This window comes from Pseudopodoces humilis, chromosome 18, assembly GCF_049639895.1.
Source record: "Pseudopodoces humilis isolate 2021_Gansu_Grassland_sample_001 chromosome 18, ASM4963989v1, whole genome shotgun sequence".
Lineage (NCBI taxonomy): Eukaryota > Metazoa > Chordata > Aves > Passeriformes > Paridae > Pseudopodoces > Pseudopodoces humilis.
Genome location: NC_142217.1, coordinates 13939223 through 13952094, shown reverse-complemented (window position 1 = coordinate 13952094; position 12872 = coordinate 13939223). Strand labels below are relative to the sequence as shown.

The window sequence follows — 12872 nt, the reverse complement described above, 5'->3', positions numbered from 1 at the left end:
CTGAGGTGGGAGCAGTCCTGTTGGCAGTAGCTCCGATGCAGATTGGTCTCTGTGAGATGAGATGCCCAGACTTTTGCCAGTTCCTTGTCAACAACAGTGAGGAAAAACACACAGTAGGAAACACGTTTGAATGTCCCTGTGCCTGTAGTGTCCCTGTTGGTTTGCAGTGGTAGGAGAAGACAGCAGTGCCTGGCAGCTGTGAGCTGGATTCCCCCAGGGAGTGCTCAGCACTTCTCTCAGAACAGTCAGGTCCATAGCTGATAAGTAGATACTGGAGATTTCAGCTGTTGCTGTGAGGTTAAACAGTGTGTTAATGGTGAAAGTGTAAAAAGAAGCTGTTGTAGTATTTAATGCATAAAAGTTATTCTGTTGTCTCTGATCTTATACCCAGCAGTAGTTCCCCAAAATTATTTTGAGAAAATGTGATGTAGGAAACTTCTGTTTGTATACAAACTCTGAGCAGGTTTGCAAGTTCTCTCTAGACACTGAATAAGTTTTTGATCACTTGACTGCTGGTATTTGCATGGAAGAACCTGGCCTTGCCTAAGAGTAAGTGCTCCTCAAACCTGTTGTGCCAATTTTATGTTTGGTACTTAACTGAGGGGTGTTCACTTGGCTGCTGAGTTGGTCCATCTGGGTAAAGGTGTGAGGTTTTAGGGATAATGAAGCCTTCAAGTACTGGAGCGTATGAATAATTTAAGAAGTGAGTGTTGTGTTTTATGTAGCAGTGTAACTACAGATGTAAGGTTTGCTTAAATCATGTTGCTCTTTAAATACTACAACACTTCTTGTCCTGTATTGGCAAACATCTCTGGCTTCAAGTGAAATTAGCTCATGATAACCTTTCTTATAATTCCCACAAATTCATTTAATTATTATTTCAAAATACAAAAGAACCTGGATTTTTTTCAAAGCTAGGACACTTTCAAAAGTAAAGGAGAAAAAATGTATTTGAGCCAGTCCTAGTAACGAGCATTTGTGTAAATGCTCATAAAACCTTCCTGCTGGTGAGTAGCAAATGTGCTCCAAACAGCTGTGCTGTGTCAGGCTGAGGAGCTCGGCCTTTGTCTGTGACATGAAAAAACATCCCACAACCAAAACCTGGTACGAGCACAAGGCAATGTGATCCTTTGGTGTGCACTTCCAGTTACTGGCAGCCTTTGGTTTCGGAAACTTCTTGAGCCAGGATTTACATCTGGAATGTAATTGAATAGTCCTTTCTGGACTATGCTTCCATCTATTCTTCTTCATGGCTTTTGGAGTCCGTTTATGCTTTTGGCCAACATCCTGTGTAAATGCATTTACTGGCTGGGGGTGTGTAGGTTTTGAGTTTGAACTGTTTGATAACTCATATTTTTCTAGTGAGGGGAAGGAGAAAAACAGTCTTTGTCTATTCCCTTTCTGCAAGTGGTTGGTAATTTCTGTAGATGTCTTGTGTGTTATGCCTTAGTTGTCTTTTTTCAAATCTGTGGATTTCTAGACTTAGCATTTTCTTCTGTATAAGATATGGTGCTTCTTGAGGTAGATCTCATCACACTCTTGCTACATGTTTTTCTTCTTCTATCCTGAGATTCCATTCGGGTTTTGTGCGTGCCAGGAATTTATACAGTTACTTGAATATATTAAAAATTATTAAGTAAGGAATGGAACAGAGAATTTCCTATTTTTTCTTCCCTAGCTGGTGTTTCCATTATCCTGCTGGTTTTCTATTTTCTAATGCCTAACACTGTCCTTATCTGTGAATTGTAACTCTTTCCACCTGTGCTTATTCTGGGTCTTGCTTTAACTGCAGCACAAAAGTTTTACATCAGTTGAAGTGTTCAGAAATTTATTTCCCGTCTAAAGTTGGTGGTTCATTTTTCTCCATAGCCCAGATTTGAAAACAGAATGGTAATTGATGGTGTTCAGCCTCATGAATGAAAGTCTGAATTGACATTTTATATGGCAGCAGAAAATCACAAAAAATGTCAGGAAAGGGGGTAGGAGAAGCGTCTTGCTTGTATTTCCAGTAAGAGGAAATCTTTCCTACAGTAACTTCTCTGCAGATTAATGAGGCAAGGATTATCAAATGCTCAGTGAGGTTACAAAATACAGTGTTACCGGTAAGTCTGAGATGCGAAAATAGCAGTACGTAGGATCTAAATTTAGTGATTTCTCTGTTTCTCCTCATCTTTCTGACATCTGTTTGTAGCATTTATGGAACTGTTTTGTGGAGATGGAGAAATATTAAGTTTAGATTCACTGGGGGTTCTGCTGAGTCACACTTCTAACTGCTAAGAGTTGGAAGGAAGAAATGTTGGGTATTTGCTTGTTATATAAAGCTTTTATTCCTGATTTGGTTTAGAGACACATCTTGAAGCAGATATGCTCTAAAAATTGTGAGAGGTGCTGTTTCTGTGGGTGCATAGAACAGCATTCCTGCTATCCTCTCCTATTTTTTTATTTCCTTCATGCAGTGTGTGTCTGTCTGTCAGCGCTGATGCTGGTGTCCTACTACTGAATCACTTTGTGCCAAATGAGCTTTACATGTGAATTGGTGGCAACATCTCTGTCTCTGGAACAGTCAGAGGAAGGTGCTGATACCACCTGTTCCCCATGGGTGACCTTACAATAGTTAATGCGCTCCCACAGGGTCTGTGGGACCTAAGTTTAGTTCCCTTTCCTGCCTCAGGGAGGGTCAAACCTGCATTTCCAATGAGCAGCAGCCAGCAGATAAGTGACTATTCTGGGACTGGAACAGCCTCTTCACCCTTGATTGAAACTGTGGTTTTCTCCACACAAATAATGAAACTTTCCCTAACAACTAACACTCCCTTGAGAACCTCTGTGTCTCCACTAGGAGCAGGGAAAGTCAGGACAGCAGTGTGGGGAAATGCACTTGGACTGAGCTCCCAGTGCTCCTTTATCTAAGCAGGAATTGTGCAGACCTGCAGCCCTTCCTTTGAGATGCTCTGCAGTGGCTGTGAGGTGGAGAAGGGTTAAACCAGCCCCAGAGCTGGAGCTGAGCAGCCAGAGGAGATCCTGCAGGCCCAGGCAGGAGAGAGGTCAGAGCTGCGTGGGCTGGGAGGGGAGATGGTGGCCCATGGGGAGATGGTGATCACTGTCCCACACACAGTGCTGATTAACCATTTCATGCAGAGCAATTCTCACTGAGCAGAGACAAACCTGGCATGAAACACCTAGAAAAGACTGTGTTCTGCTGGTCTCAGTCACTACAATCCTCTGGAAAAATCTCCCAAGTTCCTGAATGGGCATAGTGGGGAGCTGACCCTGCCTTTCAGTTGCAGCCAGGATGGGGGTGTGTGCAAGGCATGGTTTGCAAAAAGTGTCTGAAGCTGGGAGATGTTATGGAGGCATCTGCAATTCCGAGACAGAGCCTTATAAGTGGGTTTTTCATGCTTCTGTTTGTTAGTGCCATTCAAATAACCATCGAAAGACTTCTGTTAATAAAGGGATAAACTCTGCAACTAGGAATGAGAGTTGGCTTTTGGTCTGTATGGCAGAGTTACTAAATAGTTATGTCTGGAATTTAAAGCAGCAGTTGGTAAATATATTTGATTTTAGTCTTTTCATGGTATTGTGGAGATACATTCTCTACTTTATGAGAAGAAGTAACAATCAGTAGAGAATCATAAATATTTACATTTTGGGAAGCTGCTCTTCAGAAGCACTGTTGGATAGTGACAACCACGGCACTTGGATTTGAGTTCCTATTCTGTGACACGCCACTAAGTTGCTTCTCACTTCCCTCTCTAATCTTGGTTGCTGTTGGGAAGTTACTGTTGTTGTTGTTGTGTGGTGCTGCTAAAGGACTGGAGAGCAGAAAGGTTCAAGTGTTAATAAAACGTACACACAGTCTTGATAGCTTAAAGAATGCAAAAAAAAAAATCAGTCCAATAATGTGGAGGCTCATTTGAGTAGCTGTGGAAACAGAACTTCACTTTTGGAGATTTTTTATTTTATTTATTTTCATATGTCTAGAACCAAAGGTCAGCCTAATGAGAAGCAATCCAGTATAACCCACAGATTTTACTCGTGAATTCAATGGTACTTGAGATGTTGAGTCACCATTAGCAGATTTATCCTTTAGGAAAATGGGGCTCACTATTGAGAAATAAACATTTGCCATTGGAAGCTATTTACTGTAGGTGAAGTTAGAGTCAAGATTGAAGTTTCAAATTTAATCTCGTGTTTGGCTTGTTGCTATGAAAATGAAATTAAAAAATAAAAACTGCAAAATGTGGAACTAACCAGCTCAGTAATCCTGAATTGAATTTGAGAAACTAGATCGCTTTGCTTCCAGATTTCTTTTCCAGTATTAGAGCAGCAAAACCTACCTGTCACACATTGCTTAGCAAGTGTGTGGCAAGTTGCAAGAGTAAGCTGATTCTGAGGGAAAACTGAATCTGCTTTCCTGAGCCTGGTAGCTTGGAATCTATATAATGTCTTAAGTCCTGTAATGCTCTTCTGCTCTCCCTAATGCTTGAGAAGGCTGGGATGTCACTTTTGGTGTCAGAAACGCAAATGAACGGAAAAAGATGGAAGAATATGTTTTCAGGCATGGTGTTACTTTTAAAAGTGCAGCTATGATGATCACTCATTACTTCCCAGACACTTTTCTTAATTCCCAGACACTTTTCATACTCTCACTGATGTTTACTTTCATTATCTGTTGGTAGCACTGCTTGTTGCCATTAGCTGTTGCCACTAATACTTTTTCCACCTGGGGAAATATTTTGTGGCTAAGTTGCTTACAGAAGCAGGCTCTATCTTATTTCTGTTGGAGATGTTGCAATAAACAATGTTTATGATTCTCTCCTGAGTTCAGTCTCACCAGAACAGTGTCAAAAAAATAATCTTCAAGTACCTTCAAGTCCTTGTTCTTTTACACTTTAATCTTTATATCACTGACTTTCTTATCTGAATCATTCTTTAGGGCTGCAGGGTTCTGGTTGATGCACGGGACAAACTGGGGATCCCTTGGCAGTACACTGAGAACGAGAAGCATGGAATGTTTCTGATGGCCTTTGAAAACAAAGCTGGAATGCCCATCGAGCCTGCCACCTTCCAGCTCTATGTCCCTGCCCTGGGCGCGCTCTGGAGGGATTCGGGAATCAAGGAAGCCTTCAGCCGTCGGAGCGAGTATCAGCTGGTGAGTACATCCGTCTCCACGTGAGAGGAGAAAAGTGCTGCTGTATAAATCTCTCTTCAGCTGAAAGACAGCTTGCTACGTGTGAGATGGAGCCATCCTGTTAGCTGTAGGAGTGCTGTAAATCTGAGCACTTCAGCAGCAGAAACAAGTGGTAATTGGAGCCAAACTTGAAAAACTACATGGCAGTAAGAGGGAGTGGAAAAGTGCACATGACTGGATAAACTGGAAGAGCAAGAGGAACCAAAAAAGGCAGGAATTGGTTGAACTAAAAATATTTTAGCAGCTCAGTAGGTCTGTTCATAGTAGGTCACTGATGAAGGCACACTTAATTTGTAACTTTCCAGTCCTGCCAGCTTGCACTATATTGATACTGGCAAACTCTTCCTGCATGCAGCTCTTTTGAAGTAATGCAACACCCATTCCGGCTGCTGCTCCCTGACTGTTTCTTTTCATCCTGACGTCTGCAAGTGAAACTTGGATAAGCAACTGAAACATGACAGTGAGCGTAAAAATGTGCTCTCTTCCCTGCTTTCTTGTTGTTAGGTCTTCATGCTCTGGTGCCAAAATAGCTGCACTTCTGGTATGGGATATGTTTCTGACAGCTGTTCATAATCCACTCCTTTTTCTTCATATGTACAGGATGGAGAGGATTTGCTTTCCTTTTCTTTTTCTTCCCTGTTCTGCGGAACAAGGTACTGATCCAGACAACCTGGTACCACAATTGCTATGTTATCACTGTTTAATTAGAGGGGTTAAAGGACAGAAACATGGCTTTGTATAGCCTCCTTTGGATTCTTTTACAAAGGAAGTCAATACATCCGAAGGAGAAGGAGATCTAGCGAAATTGAATAGTGAAATTCTGATTGTTCCCTCATGCTGCTTCTATGTGTGGGCTCTCTAGTGTCTGATACTGTAGTTAAACTCATGCTGCAGCCCTTAGGTACTCATCTGTCTCCACTAATGAGGTGCCTGTGAGTCTTGTTGTTGCATATCTTTGAAATCTGTCTCTGAAGTATCATGAGACTGCCAAATAGGTAAAGAATAAATGAAATGGCGAAGTAAAGCTGTCACAGGATGATTGGATAAACCTCACTTCCTTAGGCTAAAAATGAAACAATTTCCATGTTACAGCGCTGGGGGTGGGGGGAAGGATGTGCAGGGGGAGAGAGGATGGATTAATTGTTCTAGTATTCCTCACATCTGTAGAAACAGGCTTTGCTGTTCTAAGCACTGTTCAAATGTGGAATAAAAAGATGGTTCGTGCCACGGGGAACTTGAATTTGCCATGAAACAACTGTTAAGAGAATCCAGTATAGTAAGCAGTAGTTGCATCAGCAGCCTGTTAGGATTGTTTGTTTGGGTTTTTTTTTTTCCCTGGGAAATGCTATGGTCAAGCTTGGATTTTGTTTGTAGAAGGAGATTCAGATGGGGATCATGTGGGAGGTTCATTCCTGCACTGGTTAGCAATAAAATAGTATCAAACTGGGGGAAAAACATCCCATTCATTGAGTAAATAGTGTTCCAAAAGTAGTAGGCCTACCTCTGCATTCCCTGGCTTAGAGGATTAAACAGGAAATACCAAAAAAATAAAAAAGCCCTACAGTAACAAAGCAGAGAGGCATGCAAGTGATCATTTGATATGCTGTCATCTTCAACATGGAGCTAGAGTTCCATGGTGCATCCTTGTGGATGCCATTGGTGTAACCTGTGTGATGTTACTGGGGCACCTGAAACTGCTGCAGGGATCTTACCCTGTCAGTACTGCAGCCACGTGTGTCACAAAAACTCTGGAACTCCATGCCAGTCCTGCACCTGTGGCACTGACAACATGAAAATCTGAGTGCTGTTACTTTATTGTGCAGGCTGCATCAACAGGGGATTAGAAGGTGCCTCACTTGTAAATAAAAAAACCCCAACATTTGGCTGCATAAAAGGCTTTTAAATGTAGTACATTGGTCTCAAGGATACAAATGCTGCTTCTGAATTAAACGAATTACAAACACCTTAATACTTTGAACAAGTTTCCATATCTAGCTTCTAAGTTCAGCAGAAGTCTGATTCCCTGAGTATATGGGAATAAGCAACTGTACGATTCCTTTAAAAAAAAAATTAAAGCTACATAACATTTTAAAGAAAGAGATGGTTTAAGGAGATGCCTAATTTGTAATTGCATATGATATGTATAAACCCATACCTTCGTTTAGTTTAAACCCTTGCTGGATATAGACTTGTGTAAATAAATAGAAGCCAGATATAGTGGACTCTGAGAAAATAAATCTTTTCTGAGCTGATTTTAACTCAGGCTAAAGAAAACCTCTGCATCAGCACTCTCTTTCTTCCCTAGTATAAGCGAGCTATTAAATGGAATATGCTTGGTTTAAACTGAATTTATTATCTTTAAAATAGTTCTTAAATCATGACCAAAATTTTGCAGTTTTACATTACTGTGATCTTTCTGAATGTGCCCTGACACTGTTTGAAAAAACAACCTTACTCAGCACAGGCATTTTCTTCACCCCCATCTTGCAGTCAACTGAACACCAGCTTTGTTTTTAATCATTGTTGTTATTTTGGCTTCAAAGCTGTAGGGTTATTGGTCTGCCCCTCAATGCTGTTTTTTCAGGAAGTTGTGTGACTGTTAAAAAGTAAAACACGTTGGTTGATTGACTAGAGCTGAAAATTGCAGCGTGCAGGTGCCTTCCTTACGGTCTGCAGTGCCCAGCTCAGTGACTGACTCAGCAGTAACAAACTTGTTGAAAGAAAACGGCTCTGACCATAACCCTGTGCAATCTAAAAGCTGCTTCTCTGGCACCGCAGAAGCTGCCTCTGGGCATTTGAGTGTTTTCTGCTTCATACTCAGTGCCTACAAGTGCTGGTTGTAAATCCCTGTCTGGGTCTTTGAGCGTTTCAGAAGTGAGTGGGTGGATTCTACAATAGCAGGCTGCGTTTTTTTGCTTTTGTCTTCCCAGCCTTTCTTAAAGTAGACGAACCAATTTTCCTTTCTTTTCACAAACATCAGCCTCTCGCTCTTCCCCTGCCCCAGCCAGTCCCCACCAACCCAAGTTCCTCTGTTCCTTGTATGGGAGCCAAGTAGTTTGGGGACAAAAGCTTCATTGTATGTTTGCTTCCATTGTCACGTCTGTCCTCGTTTTTTTAACTACTGGAATAGGAATTCCTTTGTAATCAGAATGGGATTCTTCTCCCTTCTCCCCTGCCCCCATTATCCCCCCCACCCTGTTTTCTGTCTGTGTGTTAGAAAGGAATACATTGGTCATGGAGTCTCCAAATGTCCTGGAACGTTTGGGTGCCCGTGGTCGTTTGGGAAGGGGCTGCAAATCCCCCAGTACCAGCAGGGGGAGACAAATCCCACTGGGAATGGTTCCTGGAAAGCAGGCAGTGGGATTTCCAGTGGGATTTCCAGCAGGATTAGCTGCAGGGGTGGGAGCTTCTGCAGTTTGAGCCTAATGACACGTGTTTGGGTGTATTTGGGAGTTTGAGTGTGTCTATGTGCAGGCTCTTTTTCACCCATAAATGAGATTTCCTTTTATGCTATAAACCATGGAGGCTAAGGCCTAGATAGGAATTGCTTTGGTCGTGTGGTTTCCGTTTTGTTTTGTGGTTTGGGGAATTCTTTTGGGTTTTTCCATCCTCTCAGGTCTCTGCTGTGAGAATGTGAGAAGCCATTCACTTCTTCTTTAATGTTTCCAGAGCAAAAAGTCTGAAAGGTTAGATATTCTTTTGACTTCTTGTAGCTTGGCATGCTTGATGTCATTGTGGGTAAAGATGGGACAAATAGGGCTTATCAGGGAAAAAAATTCTATTTTTGTCACAGGCAGAACAGATGGATAGTGATGGGCAGATCTGCCAAGGCCATCTTGTAGCTTTATCAGTTCTTAGAGCAAAGTTGACATTGTTGATTTAGAGAATATGTTCATGAACCATCACCAGAATATCAATTGAAATTGTTGTTATTGATGCTTTAATATAATTATTGAAGTTCCCTGCACTGTTAAAAGACTTTCTGGTGTTTTAATAGCTCTTTCTTAAAGAAAAAAAAAAATAAATGTCAGCATTAATGGGAAGTTGTGGTTCCTGAGAGGGAAGTAAGACTCTTGCAAATATAGACAAAAACCTTAGTACTGTGTCCATAGCTATTTTTAGATGTGTGCACAGGGAATTGTATGGAACGCTTCCATTAATACTTCAAATACTGAGAGCTTCTGAAGCCTTGGATGTGGGAATACTCTGGAAAATGTTTTAAAGACCCTTTCTTTTATATTCATTCACCATTTTCTGGGTGAGAGGTGAGGGGGAATTGGGGGATATTTGCAATAGGACATGGGTCACTCCTCTGAGAATTAGCTGTGGGCTTTGTTGTTTTTCCTTTAGGCAGACCCTGGAATTGGTTAAATTCTGCCTGCCAGGACAGGCAGTGTGCTGGAGCACTGTAGAGGGAACAGCCTGCTCCTTGGGGTAGGAGTTGCTGCATTCTCCCCATGCAAGGAGCTGATGGCTTCAAAGCCTCACAGGCAGTCAGCTGTGTGTTCTGGCCAGTGTGCAGGGGAGGCACCAGTTATTCACACTAATTCTTGATTCAGAGTAGACAAACTGTGGCTTAAATGTCTTTATTTTTGTACAAAAATGCTCAGTACAGCAGTGATGTCATCAGGACTTGGGCTGTACATCAGCCCCTGAGGCACTGGGAGATTTTGTGGCAGCATTTGGCCGAAGCCAAGTGAATTGAGAGATGGGACAGCAGAAAACTGACTTAATGTGACTTTTGAAGTGACATATTCAATGAAATCTACAGCAATGGGCTGTATTTTGTCAGAATTCTTCAGTGCACTTTAACAGAGATTTCCTGAATCTTGAAGTACGAAGTTTCCACCTGATTATTTCTCTTTAAGATGCAATGGCAGAGTAGAGCCAGCCCTAAAAGCATGTTTCTAGGCAATTTGCAATTTGCTCTTTCAGCACATATGGCAGAGCCCTGAAATGCAGGGATACTTGTGCCTGGTGTTGCTGTAAAACACTTTGCACCAGAGGAAATACCGAGTGTCAAATCAAGCCCAGCTTATACAATTGGCTGTAACACAAAAATGAGCTCTTCTCTTTGCAAACTACTGTTTGAATATGAGCTTACACAAGAGACTGTGAATGTTGCCTATTCTGCAAGGATGGTTTTTTTTTTTCCCCCAGAGCTGTGAAACTCTCATATTTCATCAGTGAAATCCATTGAGGCTTGACCAATGCTGGTGAGATATACAAAGGCAATAACCACACTGTTCAAAGTGCCAGCCTGGGAAATCTTGTTACCATTTAATGCATGTAATTGGGACTCACAACTCTGCCAAATTACTTTTGAGCTCTGCAAGGGTATTTCCTAGCTTGCAGAACTCCTGTGAAACTAAATTATTTCTGGGAAGTTACGTGGTTTTTTGTTTTCTTTTCTAGATCTGGATGGGACATACCATTCTATCCCACAAATTTTTTTACAAAACAAGGGATTGACAGTAGAGCTACAAAGCAGAAACTCATGTTTGCTGTTGCTGAGCCTTAATTTTTTGTATTTGCACACTATTAGTGATGAAAGTCAAGTACATCTGTGTCTAACAATATTATGTTATTTCTTTCTGAAGCTAATTGTGAAGCTGTGGATGGTAAATTGGCTTATCTGAATCATAGCTAGTACACGTAAGGAATGATAATGCTGTATTTTATATATATAACACAATAATAGTCAATTATAATCTAGTTTTTTTGTTAGAATTCTGAAAGAGTGGCCTTTTCTGACACAACATGTCATATTAACCCAAAAGAACACTGACTTGCAGACTTTGCCAAAAGATCACTGACTTGCTCTGGACTTGTATGGAAGGGAGAGTTATGAAGATGTTTCTTAGTTAAATATCTGAGCAAGGTTTTGAGCCAGTGTCATGGCAATTAAGTGCCAGAGATACAGATTTAAATTCTTAGTTCTAGTCCTATTTCCAATCCCAAGACCTCCAAAGTTTATGGTCCAAAGGTTATGGAGTCTGACTCATCTTTGTACAGCAGGAGAAGTTAATTGCTTGTTTAAATGTAATACTGCAAAGTGTGGTGGCTGCTTTGCAGCAGGAAGGATTAGCAGCTGGAGTCCCTGGCTTCTAATCCTGTCTCTATGATCAAATAGGAAAATTTTTTTCAGAGCAAGGTCTCAAGTAAGAACCCTTAAACAGAAGTGGCGTTTTGTTAAAGGAGGTGTAAGTTAGTGAGCTATAGTTTAGGTTTTACTGAGAATTGAGAGATAGCAAAGCAAAATGCAGCTGAAAACCTTCACACAAAATTATGTGGGTGCTGAGTACTCTCTAAGGCTGTAGTTTGTCAGCTTGCATCTGCAGAAGTTCAGTCCTTAGTCTTATAGTTGCAATATTCTAAAAATAAATGTTTAAATGAGATATGTTAATGGGCCTGCTGCCACCAGAGAGCTCCTGGAGCAATGTGGGGTTTGGCTGTGCCAGTTTGTCTTGACACTCAGGGATTCAGCTTGAGGACTGAGCTGGAGCAGGAGGCAGAGTTGGAGATGTTGGCTGTCACCCACAGCAAGGAATGTTGCACTTGGTACTCTCAGTTTTGCTTTGAGTGCCATTGAACAAGAGGTGGGAAGATTGCATTTAAAGTAGGCTGGATTCACAACCATAATCACTGCAAACCAATTTGAATTCTAGCAAAATCTGCTCTTGCAAAATCTTTTCTCAGTAACAAGAACTGTTCTCTGAGGTAGAACCAACCTAAGAAAGCTGTGATGGGTAAAACAGTTAATAGCCATTCTTAAATACTTTCTGCTATTTGACAGAAATAAGAAGAACCAGAAAGGTCATGAATTACTACTTTTTTAAAACAGTGCAAGTGGAAAAGTCTTGGAGAACAGCAGTTTGTGACTATACCTACCTGAAGCCTCAACCAAGCATTGAGTGCTAAATGCTCTCTGGAAAAATAGAAGGATTCTTGCCATGAATTTCTCCTGACCTTAGGTTATGACAAAGTGCAACAGCTGGGTGAAATGTAGCCTGCATGGAATTGGGAGGATAAGTTGGAAAGTAATGAGCAGATCATACATAATAAATAAATGGATAACAAGAAATTGATATGCCTACCATATGGGAGCTGAGATGGATCAGAATAAAAAGAGCTGTGCTACTGGCTGTCCTGGTATTCAGTATAGTGAATTCCCAGCACTCAACAATTATTTAATTTTTACATTATTTAAAGATCAAAAACAAAGGGCAAAATCACCTCCAAAGTCTGTAAGATGTGGAATTAATGGATTTCATTAATGCTCTGCTGTCTATGGGTACCAAAAGGATGAAATTCAGACTACCTTTAAAGGTAGTAAGTAAGTAAGGACCTACTTTTAACTTACAAATTCTTGAAGGGAGATTAAAAAGTCTGGTACTGGGTAAGACTTCCTGTAGGAGCTTTTTGTTACTGGCCTTGGAAGCCAATACATCTTGACTGTGTTTTTGGTGTGGTTAAGATAAATGAGAGAAACAACTTCATATTTACAACTCCCATGGTGAAAATTCATTGCAAGTGTTTGCCTCCTGCCTAATGATTGCCATTTTTTTGGTTGAAAGATTTCTTTTTCCTTGTGTGTACTTTATGGAATGCAGACACTTATCTTTACCTCTTAGTAAGTGAGCCCCTTAGAAAATGTCTGGGTGTCCCAAAAGGATTTTTA

At 41.1% G+C, this 12872-nt stretch overlaps 1 protein-coding gene across 1 annotated transcript in view; it reads left to right on the top strand.

The window, feature by feature from the left end:
• Window positions 1-12872, top strand: part of GNA12 (G protein subunit alpha 12) — a 40901-nt gene that overhangs the window by 6852 nt on the left and 21177 nt on the right. The window contains exon 2 of the mRNA XM_005523010.3: window positions 4937-5152. Within this exon, the coding sequence (XP_005523067.1) occupies window positions 4937-5152 (216 nt within the window). The remainder of the gene's footprint in view (window positions 1-4936; window positions 5153-12872) is intronic.